This window comes from Canis lupus, chromosome 2 (genome assembly GCF_003254725.2).
Source record: "Canis lupus dingo isolate Sandy chromosome 2, ASM325472v2, whole genome shotgun sequence".
NCBI lineage: Eukaryota > Metazoa > Chordata > Mammalia > Carnivora > Canidae > Canis > Canis lupus.
In genome coordinates this window covers 66260697-66284647 of record NC_064244.1, presented here as the reverse complement: position 1 = coordinate 66284647, position 23951 = coordinate 66260697, and the positions used below count along the sequence as shown (strand labels likewise).

At 36.0% G+C, this 23951-nt stretch overlaps 1 protein-coding gene and 1 long non-coding RNA gene across 24 annotated transcripts in view; one reads left to right on the top strand and one right to left on the bottom strand.

The window, feature by feature from the left end:
* ITFG1 (integrin alpha FG-GAP repeat containing 1) overlaps window positions 1–23951 on the bottom strand; it is a 291396-nt gene that overhangs the window by 8687 nt on the left and 258758 nt on the right. For all 3 annotated transcript variants that reach the window (XM_025448125.3, XM_025448124.3, XM_025448123.3), the window contains exon 15: window positions 5–129. In XM_025448125.3, the coding sequence (XP_025303910.1) occupies window positions 5–129 (125 nt within the window). The remainder of the gene's footprint in view (window positions 1–4; window positions 130–23951) is intronic.
* Window positions 1–23951, top strand: part of LOC112660561 (uncharacterized) — a 90987-nt gene that overhangs the window by 44669 nt on the left and 22367 nt on the right. For 7 of the 21 annotated variants that reach the window (XR_003137063.3, XR_007404338.1, XR_003137062.3 and 4 more), the window contains 2 exons: window positions 9446–9604; window positions 12252–12329. This is a non-coding gene — a long non-coding RNA (uncharacterized LOC112660561). Of the gene's footprint in view, window positions 1–2301; window positions 2462–9445; window positions 9605–12251; window positions 12330–12890; window positions 12961–13160; window positions 13215–23951 lie in introns of all 21 variants that reach the window. The other 14 variants (XR_007404340.1, XR_007404341.1, XR_007404342.1 and 11 more) reach the window with 5 other exon arrangements.

Here is a 23951-nt window from a genome sequence, read left to right as displayed (position 1 = left end):
TCACCTTCTCTCCAGATGGACGGGGAATGCCAACATAAAGATGATCAAGGAAATTTGCACTTCGACCTAAACCAAGTACATTGTATGGTAGTTGGAGGGCTAAATGTGCTGATTGGCTGAGTTGTCCAGCTAAATTTATTAAAAAAAAAAAAAAAAGGCATCTTTGTAAACACTGCTCTCATCAAATATTAAAATGATAAAATGTTAACAATTCAGGTGCCAAAACTTAATTCTTTAAGGATAAAAATGTTAAATGAAATGTCTGGTTCATTACCATCAATGATTCACTTTTCAAAGAAAGCAGCTTTATTGAGATACAATTCACATACCATAGGCGTCACCCATTTAAAATGTACAATTAGTGGTTTTGAGTATATTAAAAAAGTTTTTTTTTAAATTTTTATTTATTTATGATAGTCACACACAGAGAGAGAGAGAGAGAGAGAGAGGCAGAGACACAGGCAGAGGTAGAAGCAGGCTCCATGCACTGGGAGCCCGACGTGGGATTCGATCCCGGGTCTCCAGGATCACGCCCTGGGCCAAAGGCAGGTGCCAAACCACTGCACCACCCAGGGATCCCTTAAAAAAGTTTTTGAGCCATTACCATGGTCAAATTTTAGAATGTTTTCATCACCCAAAAAAAGAAACCCCATTCTCATTAGTAGTTATTCTATTTCTAACCCTTACTCTTTCAGCTATGGGCAACCACAAATCTACTTTATAGAGTTGCTTCTTCTGGAGATTCATATAATCATACAATGTGTGGTCTTTTTATGAAAAATGCTGCTGTGCACATTCACATACAAGTATTTGTGTCAACTTATGTTTTCCAAAATGGTTGCACCATTCTGTATTCCCACCATTATGTATGAAGATTCTAAGTTTTCCACGTCTTTGCTAACACTTTATCTGTTGTGGTTGTTGTTTCGTTTTTTTATCATAGCCATTCCAGTAGTTGTGAAGTGGTATCTCATTGTGGCTTTTTTTGCATTTCCCTAATGACTTATGATGCTGAGTGCCTTTTCAAATGTTATTGGCTATATGTACCTGTAGTTACCTTTTTATTTCTGTGAAGGGTGGTAGTAGAATCTTATTTTATTTTGGATTTTAGTAATATGAGTCTTTTCTTTTGCTTGTTTTGGTTTTAGTTTGCTAGTTTAGTTGGCTATCTTTTAAGGTGGTTATCAATTTGAGATTGTTCCTATTCCTTAATATAGGCACTTAAAGTACTAAATTTCCTTCCAAAAACCACTTTAGATGCATCCTATATATTGTGGTATGTTGTGTTTTTGCTCTCTTGCATCTCAAATATTTTCTAGTTTCCCTTGTGATTTCTTATTTGACCCATAGATTTTTTAGGAGTGTGTTAATTACCATATATTTGTGAATGTTCAAATATTAATGATTTCTAATATCATCCCATTATAGTTGGGGAATGTACTTGGGATGATTTCAATCATTTTCCATTACTGAGGCTTGTTTTGTGACCTAGTATATGGTCTACTTTGGAGAACTTTCCAGTTGTGCTTGAGAAGAATGCATACCCTGCTCCGGTTGGGTGGAGTGTTCTATAAATGTCAGGTTTTGTTGGTTTACAGCGTCATTTTCTCTTTCTTTTTAGATATTATGCCTCATTTGATCCACTGCTAGAAGTACGGTATTAAAGTCTCCAATAATTTATTTTTGAATTATTGATTTCTCTCCTCAATTCTTCGTGTATTTGAGATGCTCTGTTATTAGGTGCCAATATCTTTATAGTTTCCTTATGGACTGCCGTTTTTATTATCATTATGAAGTGTCCTTCTTTGTCTCTAGTAACATTTTTTTATCTTAAAGTCTAGTTTAATCTGATATTAGAATGGCAATTCCAGCTTTCTTTTGGTTACTCTTTGCATGGCATAATTTTCCCTATCTTTTTAATTTCAACTTATTTATGTCTTTTTAAAAAAGATTTTATTTTTTTAAAGTAATCTCTATACCCAATGTAGGGCTTGAATTTACAATTCTTAGGTGAAGAGTCACATGCTCCATTGAATGAGCCAGCCAGGCACCCCTCAATTTTTTTGTATCTTTGCGCTTAAAGCGTCTCAAAGATACATAATTGTAGATGGCACATAATTGGGTCATATTATAATTATCCATTGTACCAATCTCTGTCTTTTGATAGGAGTGTTTATTCCAATTACATTTGATGTAATAACTGATAAGGTAGGATTTATGTCTCCCATTTACTTCTGGTTTTGTACAGGTCTTTTTTTTTAATTTATTATTTTTTTTAATTTTAATTTTTATTTATGATAGTCACAGAGAGAGAGAGAGGGGCGCAGAGACACAGGCAGAGGGAGAAGCAGGCTCCATACACTGGGAGCCCGACGTGGGATTCGATCCCGGGTCTCCAGGATCGCGCCCTGGGCCAAAGGCAGGCGCCAAACCGCTGCGCCACCCAGGGATCCCTGTACAGGTCTTATGTCTTTTAAATTCTATTTCTTCATTGATGCTTTGTTAAATGTTTTCTAGTATACCATTTTAATTCTCTACTTTCTTTTCTCTTTTTTGAATTATGGTTTTCGTGGTTGCCATGGGGATTACAATTAGCATATTAACTAAAAAATCAACTTTAATTCCTTTTTTTTTTTTCAACTTTAATTCCTAGTGCATATAACAACTTTGCTCCAAAATAGCTATTGTCTTCCTCCTTCCTTGCTCTTATTATACAAATTATATTTTTATGCATTATCAACCCATCAACACAGATTTATTTATTTATTTATTAATTAAAAGATTTTATTTATTCATGAAAGACAGAGAGAGAGAGAGGCAGAGACACAAGCAGAGGGAGAAGCAGGCTCCATGCAGAGAGCCCGGTGTGGGACTTGATCCCAGGTCTCCAGGATCACGCCATGGGCTGAAGGCAGGTGCTAAACTGATGAGCCACCCAGGGATCCCCTCAACACAGATTTATAATGATCATTTTATGCAGTTGTCTTTTAAGACAGATAGGAAATGAGGCATTACCATATTTTATGTTTATCTATAGTCTTATTGGTGTTTTCAACTTAATTGTGTGGATTTGAGTTACTGTCCAGTTGCCCTCTCAGTTTAGCATTTCTTGTAGGGTTGGTCTATTGGAGGTGAATTATCTGTTTTGTTTACCTAAGAATATCTGAATGTCTAAATTTCTTCATTTTTGAAGGATAGCATTGCCACATGCAGAACTCCTTTTTTTTTTTTAAGATTTTATTTATTTATTCAGAGAGAGAGAGAGAGAGAGAGAGAGAGAGGTAGAGACACAGGCAGAGGGAGAAGTAGGCTCCATGCAGGGAGCTTGTCGTGGGACTCGATCCCGGGTCTCCAGGATCATGCTGAAGCAGATTCTGGGCTGAAGGCGGCACTAAGCCACTGAGCTACCCAGGCTGCCCATACATGCAGAATAGCACTTTGAGTATACTATCCCCTTCTGGCTTCTGTGGTTTTTGGTGAGAAGTCAGCTGTTAATCTTTTTTTTTTTTTTTAAGATTTTATTTATTTATTTATTCATGAGAATACACAGAGAGGAGAGAGAGAGAGAGAGGCAGAGACACAGGCAGAGGGAGAAGCAGGCTCCATGCAGGGAGCCCAATGTGGGACTCGATTCTGGGACTCCAGGATCACGCCCTGGGCTGAAGGTGGTGCTAAACTGCTGAGCCACCAGGGTTGCCCCTCAGCTGTTAATCTTATTGAGGCTTCTTGTATGTATTAAGTAGCAGCTCTCTTTGTTTTTTGACAGTTTGACTATGTGTGGATCTCTCTGAATTTATTCTCCTTGGAATTTGCTGAGGTTCTTAGATGTGGTGATTAATGTTCTTCATCAAATTTCTCCCATTATTGCTTCATATATTTATTTTGCCCCCTTTCCTTTTTTTCCTTCTAAGAATTCCCTTCTACATATGTTAGTGTGCTTGATGGAAGATACATAGGTCTCTGAGGTTTTATGTTTTTAAAAAATATTTATTTTTTATTTTACAAAGAGAGAGAGAGAGAAAGGGGAGGGGCTCAACCTCACAACCCTGAAATCATGACCTGAGCTGAAACCAAGAGTTGGACACTTAACTGACTGAACCAACCAGGCACCTCTCTCAGGTTTTTCCTGTAACACAGGTTGTATACTTTCTCTATACAAAGATTTGTATTCAAGTTTGTTTATTCTTTTGTCAACTCAAATCTGTTGTTGAGCCTCTACTGAATTTTTCATTTCAGTTACTATATTTTCCACCTCCAGAATTTCTATTTGATTTTTAAAAATGATCTTTATCTCTTTATTTCCATTTTCTATTTAATAAGACATAGTTGTCATACTTAACCCTTATTCTTCTATCCTGGCTTCTTTTAGTTCTTTGAACATATTTATAATAGCTGATTTATAGTTTCTGTCAACTAAGTCCAGTATCTTTGGGCACATTTTATGTTGTTTGCTTTTATTTTTTTAAAATGTATTTGTGGCACACATTCCTGTTTCTTTGCATATCTTATAATTTGTTGTTGCAAGTGGACTTCTTAGATACTATAACAACTATAGTATCAACCATCTCCCTTCAGGGCTTTGTCGGTTTTTCTTTGTTGTTGGTGGTGCTCATTTGTTTAATGACTTTCCTGGATGAATTCTATAGATTCTGCATTCCCCGCCACAAAGTTATTTATTTTCTTATTTTTAAAGTGTTTGTCTTAAGCCTGGCTTTCTAGGGGGCATACTTGAGTCATTATAACCAATGACTGGTACACAGGATTTCCTTAAAAATCTTGTCTATATGTGTTCCACACTTTGGGGGAAGTATGTGTGGAAGCATGCCTTCAAACTTCAGGCATTTACAGGACAGCTTTAGCTTTCATTTCTTGCTTGAGCAGGGCCTCAAGGTAGTATACTCAAGCTGACTTTTTTTTTTTTTTTTTAAGATTTAAAAAATTTATTTATGAGAGACACAGAGAGAGAGGCAGAGACACAGGCAGAGGGAGAAGCAGGCAGGGAGCCCGACATGGGACTTGATCCCAGGTCTCCAGGATCACACCCCAGGCTGAAGGCGGCGCTAAACCACTGAGCCAGGGCTGTCCTCAAGCTGACTTTTGAATGAAGGAGTTTCCTTTCTAGGCATCTTCACAGCCTTCTAGATCCCCATGAATATACTGCAAAGTTGTCTATGGTCACCTAGTTCCTCAGGACTTCCTTTTATACTTTGGCCAGGCTCTTGTTTCACTATCCCTGAAATCATAGGCTTAGGTTGCTTACATTTTGCCGACAGAGGATTGTTGTTTTGGTAATGCCCTGGGGGATAGGGCTTTTTTTTTTTTTTTTTAAATTTTATTTTTTTACTGTTGGGCTGAACTCCAACTCAGATCAAATAGCCCCAACATCCTGAGAATGGGGATTTTTCCAGGGGGTTGCTAGTTTAGATAAAATTTTGACACTGCTATGGGGATGGGAATTTTAATTCAGTCAGTCCTGTCTACTGTGAGCTACTGGCTTTTCACAGCGCTGCACTGCCACACCACTCAGTACTTGAGAAGGGAGCTTGGGTGGTAATAGTCCCAAATTAAAGCGCTATAGACCCTGCTACCTTACTGAGGGTTAGTAGTTCCTCTTGGATAGACAAATAGTCCATTCTTTGGCTTTAGTTAATTTCTAGAGTTCTGAAATGGTTGATATTAGTTGTTTGGCCAGTATTTTTTTTTCCTTTTTGGGGAGAGTAGGTTCACGTAGTCCTCACACTGGCATTCTAAAAGTCAATCTCTCCCTATGTGTGTATTTGTTAGGTATTTGCTACATAATTAAACTGAATGTTTAAAGGATAAGACTAATTAATATCTAAATATTTTAATATTCATTGGTACTCTGCTAACATCACCAGAGATATGAAATCATTTGAAAGTATACATGGTTTTTTAATATAGTTCTTATGTTAGAAATAGGTGTATATAATGGAAAGAAACAGCGAACTTAGGGGTAGGTATTTAAACAATGTAGTAAAACTATAAAGCAATACAGTGAATTGCAAATTAGTAGAATTAGTCTGCCTTATGGAGTTATGCTGATTGAATGATAATGCTTAAACTTGAGTATCTTGTCCCGCACAGTAAATAATAAGTGTTAGCTGTATTTGTTATCATAAAATTTATTAATACATAGTGAAGTAAAAATAAAATATATACTGATTACATTACACTACCAGCAAAGACTGACTTGAGACATTAAACTAGACATACAAATTATTTTCCTATGATTACCTTACTGTAAAGAACCAAAATAAGAATATTTATCAGTAATACTGTATTAAGACCATACAATATAAATTTCAAATTAAAATAGTATGTTGAATAAGAAAACTTAAAAACTATTAAAAATAAGGAAAATAAAATTATCCAAAATCTCAAAATGAAGACACAAGTATTATATTTTAGCATACTTTTAATCATGTAACTTTCCCTAGGCATGTGCAGGCACAAACACATTAGCATAGTTTAGTTTTATTGCTTCTCAATTAGTATTATGAGTATTTCTCATGTTATTAAATTCTTTAAAAACAGGTAGGCAGAGAGAAAGATTATTGCAACACTGAAACTCCATTAAGAGAAAACCAAAATAACAGTTAAAAGACATTTATGATTACATATGCCTTTAAAATTATTTTTCTTTTTTTTAAAATTATTTTTCTAAAATCTACACAGACATTATCAAAACAATTTTATTGCCTACATTAATCCTCTTATATCATCATCAAAAAAATCTATTGTTGGAGGTGATGGATTTCTTCCTATTTTTCACTATTATATTAAACTGATAAGAACAGATACTATACTTAGCCGAAAGGCCAAGAAGTGATTAATCTTTCACCATTTTAAATAATGCTTTGGTGAACATCTCTGCCCATCAGTATTTGTCTGTATCCAGATTAGTTTTTTACATCCTAGATATGGAATACTAGGTTATGAAGTAGAACATTCGCTGGATAAAAAAAAAAAAAGTCTCTTAAACAAATTGTGCTGGAACACCTGGATAATGATATAGAAAAGAAAACCTGATTTCTAAAAAGAGGTTGTACTACTTTACATTTCTACTAGTTTTCAATGAAAGCACCTATTACATTCCATTTCCTTATTTTTTTTAGGTGTGAAATTCACATAATGTACAGTTAACTATTTTAAAGTATAAAAATTAGGTGGCCTTTAAGTGTATTCAGAATGTTGTGCAACCACTAGCTCTCTCTAGTTTCCAAATATTTCATCACCCCATAAATATACCCATTAAGTAATTATTCCCCCTTCCCTTCTCCCCGGTAACCTCTAACTTGCTCTTAGTTTCTATGAATTTATCTATTCTACCTTTATTCTACATGTAAAAGGAATCATACAAACATGTGGCCACTTGTGTCTGGATTCTTTCACTTAGTATAACATTTTCAAGGTCTATATAAATTATTGCAGTTATCGTAAGTACTTCACTCCTTTAATGGCTGAATAATATTCAAAGTATGTATATACTTTGATTTGTTTAGCCATTCATTCATTTATAGACATTGGGGCTGATTCCACCTTTTGGTTTTTATGAGTAATGTTGCTATGAACATGGATGTACAGATATCACTTTGAGACTCTGCTTTCAATTCTTTTGGGTTATATACACAGAAATAGAACTCATCTCAGTTATGCAACTCAATCTTTCTACTTGCTTGGGCCAGTAACCTTGTAGTTATAGTACTTTCCCCTCCTCATGCCCTATACACAGTCTGCCAAGAGATGAAAGATATGTCCACAATCCAAACACATTTCTACCTTCACTGCTATCATCTTGATCCAAGCCACCATTATCTCTAGCTGAATTATTTTAATGGGTTTCCCTGCTTCAACTGTTGTTCTTCCTATTGTCTGTTGCTTCACTAGGAATAAAAATTTGTCCTACTTAGTTTATATTCCTCAACCCTCATTTAACTCAGTTTCATTTTTAACTCCTTAATTTCCCTTTTGTCTTCTCTAAGACACTGGCTCTTCACTCTTTCTTGAAAATTACACAAATTCTGATACCTTCCAGCCTTGGCAGTGGCTTTCTCCTTTGCCAAGAATATTCTTCAAAAGATAACCATGTGTCCAATTCTCTTACTTCCTTCAAATCTTTATTCAAATGACACTTTCTCAGGAAGACCTGCTTTGAACACTCTACAGAAAATTGATGACTATCCACCTGCCCCACAGTTCTTAGCACTTGCTGACAACAAAATAATATTAAATAATTATGTTTATTGCCTCTTTCCCCCCTACTAGAACGTTATCTCTATGAGGGCTAAGATTTAGGTTAGTTTTATTTACTTCTATATTATAAGAGCCTAGAACAGGCCTGGCATATATTAGGCACTCAGTACATATTTGCTAAACAAATGCATGAATAAAGAAATTTTACCCTCCAAATGAATCAAACCTGAGTCTTGTAACATATTACCAACTTAAAAATACTGTAGCAATTTATACTACATAGATGGCAATATAGAAAGATAGTCTACCTACAATATAGAAAGATAGTCTACCTAAAGATAAATACATAAAAGGCATTTGTGATACCCCAATTACCAGATTCAAATGCCTGTATGTTCTTTTATGACTATCATAATCTGATTTTCCAATATAGTTCAAATACACATTTATGTAATTAAAAAAATAACATTTTTAAAAGTTGATTCATTCTTATTCTCCAGGAGAATGTTACACTGATATATAATTCTAACTACTTAAAGCCATTGTAAAATAGGTTATGCTGTAATTTAAAAGTCTAAGTTAATTAAGAAGGCAGGACAGGAGATAAATCCCACTTAAATAATTCCCGTGCCCTCTATTTTGAGGTAAGATATGGAAGTCAACTTTATTAAGAATATTGGATATGGGGATCCCTGGGTGGCGCAGCGGTTTAGCGCCTGCCTTTGGCCCAGGGCGTGATCCTGGAGACCTGGGATCGAATCCCACATCGGGCTCCTGGTGCATGGAGCCTGCTTCTCCTTCTGCCTATGTCTCTGCCTCTCTCTCTCTCTGTGACTATCATAAATAAATAAAAATTAAAAAAAAAGAATACTGGATATGAATTTTATCATAACTGTAGCTCTGATATCTATTTGTCAAAAATAAAACTTAAATAATGTATATATGCTGATGTAAGAGGAGGAAGAGTGGAAAGGAAAAATCACTAATTAAAGGGAAAACACTGAAATTTTATCTTCCTTGGTACGTGGATATGTGTGTGCGTGTGTGTTATTTTGAGTCAAAAGGACATTGAAATTTATCTCCCTGCAAGGGTTTAAGCGACCGGGAATTTGCATCTAACAATAATGTCTGTAAGTCCTCTGGCACTGCCCTGGCTTGAGGAAAAATAGCATCTCTATAAAAATGAGATAAAAGAACACATTCAAACAACCAATATTTTATGCAACTTTAGAGAAAAACATGCCTCTTCTTGGGAGAGAAGACTGTTCTGAGAAGTATTCATTATTCCAAAATGGACAACTCTGAAACAAGAGTACATTGACATCAATTAAAGTGGAGATGAAGAACAGCAAGAGAGGACAAAGTATAAAAATTAAAGAAAATACTCTCTGTAAGCAATATGAATTAACAGCTATTAATTGTGTATGATGTGCCAAAAACTACGGCAAGTGCTTCTTGTGTCTTAGTTCAGTTGTTAATAATAATTACATGTGTCTAGGTACTATTACTATCTCCACTTGATTATGCGGAAAGTAAGAGGTTAAGCAATTTGACAAAAAACCTACAGCTAATAAATATTGGAGCTGGGGCTTTAATTTGGCAGCCTAATTCCAAATCCGACACCCTTCATCATCACCTGTGATCTTACTCTGAATTGAAAAAGAAGTGTGATGTTTGTCTTACCGTTCTATAAAAAGGACTTCTAATGACATTGAATAACCCCATTCAATGGCATTTTATCTTCTACTGTTTGGATCTGTATAGTATTTGTGGTGTCCGAGGATATGATCTGGGAATAACATTTTATATGCAGCCATTCCAGTTAACATGGCTTTTCTTAATTTTTGTAAATCCAGGCTGTGGCTCCTGGGCTTTGTGATATCCTCTTCTATACCTAAAGCCTAGGCTATTTAAGCAGTTCTGGGAGATGAGACTGGTATACGTTGTTGATCTTCTACAACAGGCACCAACTTGCTGAGGAAGAGTTTAATCCAATTATATCCACACAGGATTTGATTATGAAAAAGACTGTGTACTCTGGATATGGACTAGTCTTTGATCTACACTAGAATAGGGTCAGGTTCTCTGGCTCATTCAAGATAGTTAAAAGAGCAGGGTGAAAATTTTGGGACTATTTTCACTGCCCATAGGGGGATTTTTTTTAAAAAAATATTTTATTTACTTATTCATGAGAGACACACACACACAGAGGCAGAGGCACAGGCAGAGGGAGAAGCAGGCTCCATGCAGGAAGCCTGATGTGGGACTTGATCTGGCACTCTGGGATCATGCCTTGAGCCAAAGGCAGACACTCAACTGCTAAGCCACCCAGGCATCCCACTACTCGTGTATTTTAATTGCTTACAGAGCAGGTTTTTGATACAGCTAATAAAATCTTTGTAGCTGTAACAATTATCATGTCCCTTGTACCTAAATGCCAACCTGAGGTAAAATAATTTGTGGTATTTCATCTAATAAGTTTCATTGTAAATATTTACCAAATCAGATTTCCTAGCCAGAAAATCTAGCAGTTAAACTGGATTTTCTGGTGTATTCTGATAATATAATCCTTTCTCTCATATTTTAAAATGATTTTTAAAAAGCGTTCCAAGTTTCAAACAGCTTACATGCAAAGTTTATAGAAAATGAGTATGACAGATGCTTCATATACCTATTTTAATTATGTGGAAATCAATAAAAAAAATCTAAGGTGGCATTGGTGGCTTCTTATCAAAATATTTGATCTAAGACCCCAATGTCCTGAATATTCTGGATAATATAGAATATCAAAGCTATTTTAGTAGGATGATTTCTGGTAATATATAACCACTTTTTAAAGAAATTATCAACTAAGAATAATAGCCAAAGACAGCAAGTGATAAAATGGATTAACACACTGATGATTTTTTAATTACTTCTTTGAATCTTTTATTCTTTTTTTAAAAGTTCCAGTATAATTATTTTAGTTTCAGGTTTATAATATAATGATCCAGCACTTCCATATAACATCCTGTGCATCATGATAACTGTACTTTTAGTCGTCATCACCTATTTTTTTTTTTAATTAGTCTTTTTTTTTATTTTTTTATTTATTTATGATAGTCACAGAGAGAGAGAGAGGCAGAGACACAGGCAGAGGGAGAAGCAGGCCCCATGCACCGGGAGCCCGACATGGGATTCGATCCTGGGTCTCCAGGATCACGCCCTGGGCCAAAGGCAGGCGCCAAACCGCTGCGCCACCCAGGGATCCCCTCATCACCTATTTGACTAATCTCCCTACCCACTGCCCTATGGATATGTCCTCTATAATTAAGAGTCAAAACAGTGATGATTTTTAACATTTAAATTTGTTGGTGAAGGGTTTAGCCAGCTACCGGGGGTGGGGAAGAAAGACAGCTAATTCCTAAATATAGAATACAGTTAGTTACAAAAAGGTTACTTGTCAACAGGCTACATTCACCTGTATTTCTTTATACCATATTGTAATCTGACACCAGAATTCAATGTGGTAAAAGAAGAAGACATAATAGATTTGGAAGGTGAGAAGAAATTTTGGAAAGAATTTTGACTGAGAATAATAAAAGTATTGATACTTCATTTTAAAATTTGGATACAGGGCAGCCCCTGTGGCCCAGCAGTTTAGCGCCGCCTTCGGCCTGGGGTGTGCTCCTGGAGACCTGGGATTGAGTCCCACGTCGGGCTCCCTGCATGAAGCCTGCTTCTCCCTCTGCCTGCATCTCTGCCTCTCTCTCTGTGTCTCTCAAGAATAAATAACTAAAATTAAAATAAAATAAAATTTGGATACAGCTTAGCCTATTCAAAAAATTTACTAAATTGGAGCTTCCTCTTATTTTGTTTTAAATTTCACTTGATTTTAATGAAATGAAGGAGTTGTTCTTTTCTTGATGGCAAAATCTACTGGCTTATATGAGTAAAGCACATTATTTTACTTGGACTTTGGGAAAATCTAGTTTCCAGTGTAAGTGGATTCTCAATAATCACTAAATATGCGATTAATAAGTTTGTTTGTTCTACAGATGTGAAGCACCTGCTATATATATCAGGCACTGTTGACTGGAGGAGCATCTTAATCAATCTATGATCAAATTACAAATGTAAGACGTGTTAATTTAATGTCACTGTATGAATACTCTTGTTTTTTAATAGTCCTTAGTAATCAGGTCAAGAGCAAGAAATAGCCCATCTTCATAGGAAGGCATAAATCCAAGCAGAGAAAGTTGTTAATAACCTTTTAAGAGTATGTGATGTTACTAGTAGCTCTAGAATGTGGATCCAGAAGAGAGATCCTGCATTATCGTAAGAGAACAGTATATGAAGAATTTGTGAGGTTACATGCTCAAATGCTAAATTCCTGGGTTTCAGAATTTAGAAGTATAGCTATTTATGGAAAATTTCTTAAAACAATTGTTGGCCTCTTTTCCTGGTAGTTGATGAGTGACTTATAGTGGAGAGTGAAGGAATCCACTCAGATTTGACTGTCATTCCTTTACAGTATTTTGAGTCATATCTGAACTTTGCTTGTAGATAACTGACAAGGATAAAGTGATAAAATATGTGGGAGAACCTCCTACAATTAGATTGAAAATAGCTCCATGAAAGGAGGGCTTAGGTGCTTCCAGTCCAGTGATATATTCCTTTTTATGACCTATTTCTAGGGTATAGCACAGTGGCTGATACCTAATGGGCACTTGGTAAATATTTGATGTATTAACCACAAGATTGGTAGTAAGTAACAAAGTCTAATTTGTGTAATTGTTTAACTTTAGTTTTTCCTGAGGTCTTATATATAATATGCCATATCAATAATTACTGTGGAAGACAACTGTTTTATGCCATATCAATAATTACCGTTGAAGACATCCATTTTAATAATAACTTGACATCAACTTAGACTGGAACTTGAACAAATGTATTTCCTAACACAGGAGACTTTTGATGTGGTATTATGGAAAGCACACAGGATACGAACACCAAAGACGGTATTTTAACACTGCTTTGTTTGATTTTTAGAAAGTCCCTTGTCTTCCCTAAGCCTTAATTTGTCTATTTATTCACTTAAACATATATTTAATGTGTATTATATATGCCTTTTACACAGAGATGAAAAAGAGACAAACTGACTTGGAAATGCTTAAAGAAATAACAGAAAAATAGAACATGAAAGTTTCCTCATCCTTAAAAATAGAACTACAATACTAGTTATTGCATGGATTTTGTGAGGCAATCCCACACTGGTATTTAATTTTCAATGGTATATAGAAGTGCTTTTTTTTTTTTTTTTAAAGATTTTATTTATTTATTCATGAGAGAGAGAGAAAGAGAGAGAGGCAGAGTCACAGCCAGAGGGAGAAGCAGGCTGCAGGGAGCCTGATGTGGACCTTGATCCTGGGACTCTGGAATCTGGCCCGGGGCTGAAGGCGGCGCTAAAAAGCTGAGCCACCGGGGCTGCCCTATAGAAGTGCTTTGAAAACTGCAAAGCATTAGACAAATGTTAGTTAGTTTGATTATTATATAATCATTCTTCATATTTTTTTTAGGTTGAATTTCAACTTCATATTCTTGAAAAATAGTGTTAACACCAATTTTTCATGGAAATTTTTCTTTCTCTTTTGTAATAAATCAGGAAGCTTGGAACTCTGGTTCAACTTCATCTGTCACCCTGCTTCCCATTTATAAATTTGGAACATAGTTTTAAATTTCATTTTTGTTGATATAATTCACATGCCACCATGTCTACCATTTGAAGGTATAGCATTTGGTGGTTCTCAGTATAATCATAAGGTTGTGTAACTGTCACCTCTAATTCTAGAACATTTTCACCAAGCCAACAAAGGAACCTGTAACTATTAGCAGTCATTTCCTATTTCTTCCTTCTGCCAGTCTCTGGTAACCCTCAGTCCCTTTCTATCTCTAATATTTGCCTACTCTAGACATTTTATATAAGTGGAATTGTATAATATGCAGTGTTTTGTGATTGACTTCTTTCACTTAGAATGTTTTACAAGGTTCATCCATGTTATAGTATGTTTTATGCTTTTATGGCTGGATAATGTTCCACTATATTGATATGCCACATTTTGTTTATCCATTTATGGATAAACATGGGCAGTTAGTTCATTTATACTTTTTAGCTATGATGAATAATGCTGCTATATATAAGTTTTTGTGTGACATATTTTCAATTCTCTTGGGAATATTATCCCTAGGAGTGGAACTAATAGTTCAAATGGTAACTCTATATTTAACTGTTTTTGGAACTGAGTAGTTTGATTTTGATAACTGGTTTTTCTTTATCAAAGATTTTATTTATTTTGAGAGAGAGAGTGAGAGAGCAAGAGAACACATGTGGTGGGAGGGGCAGAGGGAGGAGGGAGAGAATCTCATGCAGACTCCATTGTGAACATGGAGCCCAAAAGGGAGCTCAATCTCACGACCATGAGATCATGCATGACCTAAGCTGAAATCAACAGATGCTTAACCGACTGAGCCACCCAGGTGCCCTTGATAATTGTTTTTCTACAGCTTAATGGTCAAAGCATCTAATGAAGGCATGATAAAAACCACTGCCAATGCATGTAAAAAATAACGCGAAGGGAAACAATAAAATAAATCCACAACTTTCATAAAGCCAAATTGTACTGGGCATTCATTACTGACTGTGAATGTCTGTCTAATTTAATGGTCAATGCTCCTTTACAAAGTTGCATTAGGGAGGTAAACTTTTCTGAGGTTGTGTATAATTATGTTTCAGCTGTCATTCTCTGGATTAGCAAGATAAACTCTGGTTTCCAAAGTGGACACTGTGATATAAATGAGCTAAATGGGAAAGCATGGCTTATGCTTTAGTGCACTTTATTTTTCATGTTGGAGACCTCTGAGAGGCAAACCATTTAGCGATGGCATTTCAGTCAAAACTGTGCTTTTTTTATAGCGACAAAAAGCACACGGGAGTAAGACTGCTTAGTTCTAAAATAGAGATAAAAGATACATAGCTTCTTAATAAACCAAAGGTGAGAAGTTGTTTTTAGTCCCACATTGCAAGTAAGGTTTTTCACTAAAACATGTGATTTAAAAATGTTCATTAGACTAGGTAGCTATTATATGTTAGTCAACTGGAGAGACTTAGAGACATTAATTGGCTCTGATACACATACACACAAAAATACCTTACATTTTTTCCTTTACCAAAGTCATTTCTTTTCACATGCACCTTCTTCCTGGAGAACATGATTAAAATTGTGACTGTCAAGAAACATATTCTCTTAAACTCTTCTAAGTTTTCACCTTCTGCTTCTGTATATTTCTTTCCCTTTCCTGTCGACTAAACTCTGCACTTCCCAAACACACCTTTTTATTAAAGTTGACAGATCCATCTCTATAAATGTTCACATATGGCTCTTTAGGAAAGCAGAATACACTTCTTTTTGCAATTATTTATTGTTCTGTAACGAACCAACCCGAAGTTTAGTGGCTTATAGCTATAACCATTTTCTCATGACTGTGTAGGTTGGCTGGGCAGTTTCTGCTGGTTTTAACTGGGCTCACTCTTGTGGCTGCAATTCAGCTGGAAGGTCAGCTGGGATGGCTGAATAGGCCTCTCTTCTTTTAGACTTTCATTCTCAAGGAGACTGGACTGGGTTTCTTTACATGCAGTCTCAGGACAGCATCCCAAGAGGGCAAGCATCAAGTATAAGATCTCAAGGTTCTAGTTGTGTCATGTTTGCTGATGTCCCCTTGGTTAAGCACAGTCAATAGGGGAAGGGATATATTATGAGTTATTGGGGGCCATTGGTGTAGCAGATTACACCTCAATGGTCATTAAGCTAAACTCTATTTTTTCTTTTTCTCTTTGATTTTTAGTTTGGGAAGTTTCTTTTTAAAGATTTATTTATTTATTCATGATTATATATATATATATATATATATATATATATATATATATCTAGAGAGAGAGAGAGACAGAGAGAGAGACAGAGACACAGGAGGAGGGAGAAGCAGGCTCCATGCAGGGAGCCCGATGCGGGACTCGATCCTGGGACTCCAGGATCACGCCCTGGGCCAAAGGCAGGCGCCAAACCACTTCCCAGTTTGGGAAGTTTCTATTGACATCTTCAAACTTACTGATTCTTTCCTTAGCCATGTCCAAGCTGTTGATGAGCCCATCAAAGGCATTCTTCATTCCTATTATGGTGCTTTTGGTTTCTAGCATTTCCTTTTTTCTGTTTGAGCCCTCAGAATATTAATCATAGTTATTTTAAATTCCCAGTCTTACAATTTCAAATTCTCTGTCATAACGGATTCTGATGCTTGCTTTGTCTATTCATATTGCCTTTTTGCATGCCTTGTAATTTTTTGTTGAAAGCTGGTATGGTATGAGGCTTTAGGTTTACCTGACTGGGAATTAGGCTGCATTTATTGATTGCTGTAGCTGTGAGTGTCAGAGGCTAAAATTTCCTCTAGTGTCCTTGTTTTTGTCTCTTTTGTTATCTCCTTAGAGATTCCTTTTTAAAAGGGCTTAGTCCTTGCTCACCTGTAATCTCCTGTTATGCAGGAGACTGATTAATATAGTGTTAAGTTGTTGGTAGAAGGGTAAGTATTCTATAGTTCTACAATTAGGTGTCATTTTTTAGTGAGTCTATGACCCTGGGCTGTGACCTTTACATGTGCTTCTCAGGTCCTTTCTCCTCAATCCTCATCCATTCCTGATGGTGAGACAGGAAGACTAGAGGGGACTAGAGTTGGATATTTCACTTCCCTCAAATCAGTTAAGCTCTAAAACCGAAGTTGGTTAGGCTGTTGTAAAATAATTTCCCTTGAGATCAGGCCTTTGTTAAAGTGAACAGTAGCTCTGGGAGTCTTTTAAAATGTTCAGTTTTCCCTTCCTCCAACAGAAGCACAACAGGATTTTTTTCAGATCTCGACTCTGAGAACCTAATGTGGCTCCTACATGTGAAACTCATAAAACTGCAGGGTCCCCTAAGTCTGGGCCTCCAGGAGGTTTTAAATCTCTTAAACTAGTCTCAAACTCAGTCTCCAGCAATTAGTCAGTTACCCTTTAAGTGTTCTTGCTGGCCCCACTGTGATTTCTGCTCTGTTACACTGTGATTCTATGTATTTGCCTCTTTTTCAGTTTTGGGGGTAGTGGTTTGCCTTGTGTACTCAATTCTCTAATGGGTCTAAGAGGAGTTGTCCACCTTTTTGGGGGGTGAGGATAGGAGTATGAATTCTAAGCCAAGCTCTTTACCTGTTGAACTGGAAACAAAGTCCTAAAGACTGAACTTGGTAAAAGGAGATTTTTCATTCATTTTATTTTAAAATTCATTTCAAGAACTGGGCAACCAGGCCTATTTTAAGATTGTTTATTGATTAAAAAACAACATAAAATCTTGAAATAAATTAAGTAGAACTGATATTCCCAATTATTACTTATTGTGACTGTGCATAATTAAGTAACATGTATCATAATGGTTAGTAAACTCTCTAAATTAAACTTAGAGCTAACAAATATTTTGTGTAAAGAACAGTAACTGTTCTAAATTCCAGGCCACTTACCAAGTTATGCAAAGATACTAGAGCAACTAAATGAAATCAACTGGAACATTTATCCAGAATACTAGAGATATTCCTCAATGTACTTAAGAAAGTAAAAAGAAAATATTCATAGGTATTCCAACTTTTGTGTGTATATAGATTTCAAAAACCAGAACAAGACTTTATTGATTGTCAAATTATTTCCTTTTTGTGTTGCTCCTAATAAAGTCACATTTCTCATATTTTGATTTTTTTTAAAAAAGATTTTATTTATTCAGGAGAGACACAGAGATACAGGCAGAGCGAGAAGCAGGCTCCCTGCAGGGCGCCTGATGTGGCACTTGATCCCAGGACCCCAGGATCATGCCCTGAGCCAAAGGCAGATGCTCAACCACTGAGCTACCCAAGCGTCCCTCTCATAGTTTGATTTTGATAATGCGGCCTATACCTTTTTTCTTGTTCATTTTTTTCTGATACATACTGTACCAGTTCTTCAAATGAAGACTTCCTTCACAAAGTGTTACCTGTCAATCACTCCACAACAGTCTCCTTTCTTTCAAGTGTTATAGCATTTACTGTTGCCACTCATTTGACACTTACTTATTGCTTTGTAATTATTATTTATGAAGATATTTAAAATATATATATTTAACTTTATATTTCATATAAAGTTCCTCATGGCAGCAACTGCATCTTAATATTTTTACACATTTATAGCACCTGGCAAACTGTCCTGCTCAATTATCCAGACAAATAAGGCCAAGGGCATCAAATTTCTAGTAAGTCATAAGTAACGATATGAATCCTAGTCTTTCTTAGGACTTTACTCTAGATACCTAAATCTCATAGAAGAAGTCATCACCTTCCAGAAAGGTATTAGTTTTCTGATAAATCCTTCATTGGTGGCTTGTTATGTTAGAGCAGCATAATCAACAATAGCCAAATTACAGAAAGACCCCAATGTCCATTGACTGATGAGTGGATAAAGAAGATGTGGTATGTTACTCAGTCATTAAAAAAGGATGAAATCTCTTGCAATTTGCAATGACAGGGATGGAGCTAAGAGAATATTATGCTAAGCAAAATATGTCAGAGAAAGGCAAACACCATATGATTTAATTCATATGTGGAATTTAAGAAACCGAATGAATGATCATAGGGTAAACAAAGAGAGGAAAACCAGGAAAATGACTCTTGACTATAGAGAACAAATTGATGGGTTAGCAGAGGGAAGGTGGATGGGGGGGATAGGTAGAATGGGTGATGGGGATTAAGTAGGGCACTTGTGATGAGTACTGAGTGCTCTGTATGTAACTGCTGAACCACTAAATTGTACACCTGAAACTAATATTACACTGTAGGTTAACTGCAATTTAGATAAAAACTAAAAAAAATCATGTTTTTTTTCTTGTTATCTCTCTAAATAAACTGTAGATTTTTTGAGGATAATGAATATGTTATTTTTTTTAAAGATTTTATTTCTTTAAAGTAATCTCTACACCCCACATGGGGCTTGAACTTAGAATCCTGAGATCAAGAGTCACATGCTTTATGTACTGAGCCAGCCAGGCACTCCTATTTCATACTTCTTAACGTACCTAGGATTATACTTTTACTTAGGTGTTCAATAAGCATTTTTTGAATAATAATAAAATAAATCTTCACAGAGCAAACTATCATTGTGTAGTTTACTATCTAAATGTACAGTCCCAACTCTGAGACAACTCTCATGTTAGAAATCATTGTCAGCTCTTGAACTTTTTACTTGTTAATTTTCAGTTACTCTCTTAGCAGTTTCTATTCTCTTGCTTTTTCCCTTTTTTTCTTGCTCATACTTATTTTACAGATTTGTCCTTCTGCATGTCCTTCTGATTTACTGTTCCTTACCTTTTATTAACTTCATGAGTCAAACATAATTTTGGGGGGAGGGTGTTACAAAGTCACTCATCTTTTTAATTTTTTATTTTTTTAAAGATTTTATTTATTTATTCATGAGAAACAGAGAGAGGCAGAGGCACAGGCAGAGGGAGAAGCAGGCTCCATGCAGGGAGCCTGACGTGGGATTTGATCCCGGGTCTCCAGGATCACGCCCTGGGCTGAAGGCAGCGCTAAACCGCTGAGCCACCCAGGCTGCCCTGTCACTCATCTTTAAAGAAACAGTATATTTAAATTTTATAGCCTACTGTTGTTTCACTGAAAGATTATCACACAAAGTTAGTGATAAGGAGGGGCTCCTGATTGCCATTTCCAGGAAAGGGCCAATTTGAATAAACAACAGAGTATTCCCAATTCCTCCCACCCATTTCTTATGGTATTGCTGTCATTGGTATTGGTTATCTATATGCTATAACCACCCAGTACATTGTTACTATTATTACTTTAAAAAGTTAATTTTTTAGATCAGCTGAGAAAAATAGGTCTTATTTTATCTTCATTTATTGCTCCTCTGATATTATTCCTTTCTTAGGCAGATATGACTTTATGACCTATCATATTCCTTTTCCTTGAAGAATTTTTTTTTAACATATCTTGTGGGAGAGATCAGCTGCTGGTTATGAATTCCCTCAGTTTTTGTTTGTCTGATAAAGTGTTTATTTCTTCTTCATATTTAAAGGATAATTTTGCTGGATATAGAATTCTAGGTTGGTAGTTTTTTCTTTCAACATTTCAACACTTTAAATATTTTGCTCTCTTCTTGCTTGTATTGCTTTCTGAAAAGAAGTTGGCTGTAATTCTTATCTTTATTCTGCTATAGGGAAGGTAAAGTATTTTTTCCCTCTGGCTTATTTCAAGATCTTCTCTTTGTCTTTTGGATTTCTGCAGTTTGATTATGATATGCCTAGGTGTAGATTTCATATTTATCCTGCATTGTGTTCTCTGAGCTTCCTGGATCTGTGGTTTGGTGTGTCATTAAACTTGGAAATTCCTGGCCATTATTATTTCATTATTTCTTCAGTTCTGTTCTTCTGATATTCCAACTGTACACATATTTCACACTCTGAAATTGTCCTACAGTTCTGGGATGCTTTGTTGTGTTTTTCTTCTCTATTCTTATTTCGTCTTTGCATTTCAATTTGGGGAATTACTACTGACATGTCCTTTAGGCTGAGTCTTTCCTTGTCCATGTCCATTCTCATCAAAATCTGTCACGTTTCTGGGCCTGGTTCTGATGTTTGCTTTGTCTACTTAGACTGTATTTTCTTGCCAAGTAATTTTTCACTGGGTGCCAGATATGATATACTTGATATGGGATGTTATAGACCTGAGATTTTTAGTGTAATACAGGAAGGTTGGAGGGACCGGTGTCAAGTAAATGCCATTCCCTCATAAGGTCTTTTTCCTTGAAGAGTAGGAAAAAGACTTTTCCTCAGAGAGTAGGAAAAAGAACATTCTCTTTTGTTACAGAGAATGTTCTTGGCCTGAGGGGTCATTTCTGGCTCTTCATCATGAGAACCTAGTGAAATTCCTGAAAACCCAGGAAGATGTGGGGCCAGTTTTAATAAGTACTTAAAATTATTTTCTCTGATTTTACTACAGTATATTTGCTCCATTGATTTTCTACTTTGAGGTAGGGAAAGTCAAGATGTAATAAACTCTGTAGTATAATTTTTTATTGAAAAGCTTTGAGATTATATTTTGGAAGGTAGTAGAATCAGAATGTTGTTACTGATTTAACTTTAAGAAAACAAAATATTGGTTCTGTCATATGAATCAAGTCTTATAAAGAAAATAGCAAAGTTTTTCAGTCATTAACCATAAAACTGTCTCATGTTTTCTATACGTTTACTTGAAATAGTTACAGGATGAGTAACTTTGAGCTAAAATACTTGTTTTTCAAATTTATCAGTGTATTAGAATGCCACATTGAATTACCTAAAAGTTTTACATTTACCATACAAAAAAATTTAAGTGGTATTTCAACCTCAGAGGGGCCATGCTAATTATTCACTTGCATATTTCTACACAATAGAGATTACATATTAGAAACAAGTAATCTAGGATGGTTTTTCTCTAGGAAAATGCCTTAAACATCATTCTTGTATCTACAAGAATGATGATAATTGTTAGTAACAATGTAAATTTATTTCCTATGTTGTCTTCTTAAATGTCATTACACTTGATATAAAAACTCCCAATTGTGGGGATATGAAGAAGCTGAACGAGTTATTATAGATCATTTTTTTTTTTTAATTTATGATAGTCACACACAGAGAGAGAGAGAGGTAGAGACACAGGCAGAGGGAGAAGCAGGCTCCATGCACCGGGAGCCCGACGTGGGATTCGATCCCGGGTCTCCAGGATCACGCCCTGGGCCAAAGGCAGGCGCTAAACCGCTGCGCCACCCAGGGATCCCTATTATAGATCATTTAGGTCCCTTAATACCTACTAAATAAACATCTTACCAGAGAAAAAGAGAAAATACAAACTTACACATCAATCTTTGGGAATATTCTTTTTTTTTTTTTTAAATTTTTATTTATTTATGATAGTCACACAGAGAGAGAGAGAGAGAGAGAGGCAGAGACACAGGCAGAGGGAGAAGCAGGCTCCATGCACCGGGAGCCTGACGTGGGATTTGATCCTGGGTCTCCAGGATCGCGCCCTGGGCCAAAGGCAGGCGCCAAACCACTGCGCCACCCAGGGATCCCTTTGGGAATATTCTTAATTGTAAATCTCTTATTAATAGTTCTCGGAATGTAGTACTTGGATACTGGGTCACCCACTGGGGACCTGTCAGACATATGAATTCTCTGGTTCTATAACAGTTCTACTGAATTGAAACTTCAGTGGTGGAGCTTAGCAATTTGTGATTTATTTTTTTATTTAGTTATTTATTTTTTAGAGAATGTGAGCATGTGCACAAGTGGAGGGGGAAAAGGAGAATCTTAAGCAGGCACCATGCTGTGTGTGGAGCCTAATGTGGGGCTCAATTTCAGGACCTTGAGAACATGACCTGAGCCAAAATCAAGAGTTGGATGCTTAACATACTGAGCAATCCAGGTGCCCCTTAATTAGTTTTCTAGATAACTTGATGTATGAGAACCATTGCTCTAATCAAAACCAAATACATATAAAAGTGCAATATATACATTAAAAATAAAATATCTATTGAATATGTGACTAGTTTATTAAATTCTTTGCTCATATCCCCCTATAATATGCTTTAAAAGCCCTATGAGATAGTAGTAATGGACACTGAGATTTTTAAGAGAAGCAAAGTTTGGAAACCACTGCAATAGGGAGACTATTTTTTCTATTTTTAATGACATCTGTACAAGATACTGGATAGTGGGACTCCAAGACTTATTTTCAAAATAAATATATCATCTTTCCTAAAATTAATAAAATTTTATGAGAATAGAACTCACACTTCAGAATAAATTTCCATTTGCATACTACTTCAATCTAGGAATATTCTTACTGAATTTATCTTTGTATCAAATCCTTAGTCTCACAGTTTATTGATAGTAAAACAACATGAATACAGAGCCAAACCCACCATGGTGGAATAAGCTGAGGACCTGTGAAATACTCTATCAGTCAAGCTATAAATCAGAAAAAAAAAAAAAAAAAAAAAATCCTCTGCATTTATTTCACAGGGGTGCTCAATATATTTTTAAAGTAATCTACACCCAAAGTGGGGCTTAGATCCACAACCCTAAGATCAAGAGTTGCATGCTCTACCACATGAGCCAGCCAGGTGCCTCAAGGGTGCTCAATATATTTTAATTCGTCTTATAAGTGATCGTGTTATTATCTTTTCTGACATGATCACTAGCTCTTCTGTTGTTTACTTTTGCATCCTCATCAAGGGGCTTGGCACAATACTTTGAATGCAATTTTAGTAAGTAAAAATATATACAAAACTGAGAAATCGGGATCCCTGGGTGGCGCAGCGGTTTGGCGCCTGCCTTTGGCCCAGGGCGCGATCCTGGAGATCCGGGATCGAATCCCACGTCAGGCTCCCGGTGCATGGAGCCTGCTTCTCCCTCTGCCTGTGTCTCTGCCTCTCTCTCTCACTGTGTGCCTATCATGAAAAAAAAAAAAAAAAAAACAACTGAGAAATCAACCCGAAGACTGACAGAACAAACTTCACAACTAAAGGGAGAAAAGAGGCCACAATCAAAGAAGGTAGAAAGTGTGGAGATATTTTTTTTTTTTAGATTTTATTTATTTATTCATGA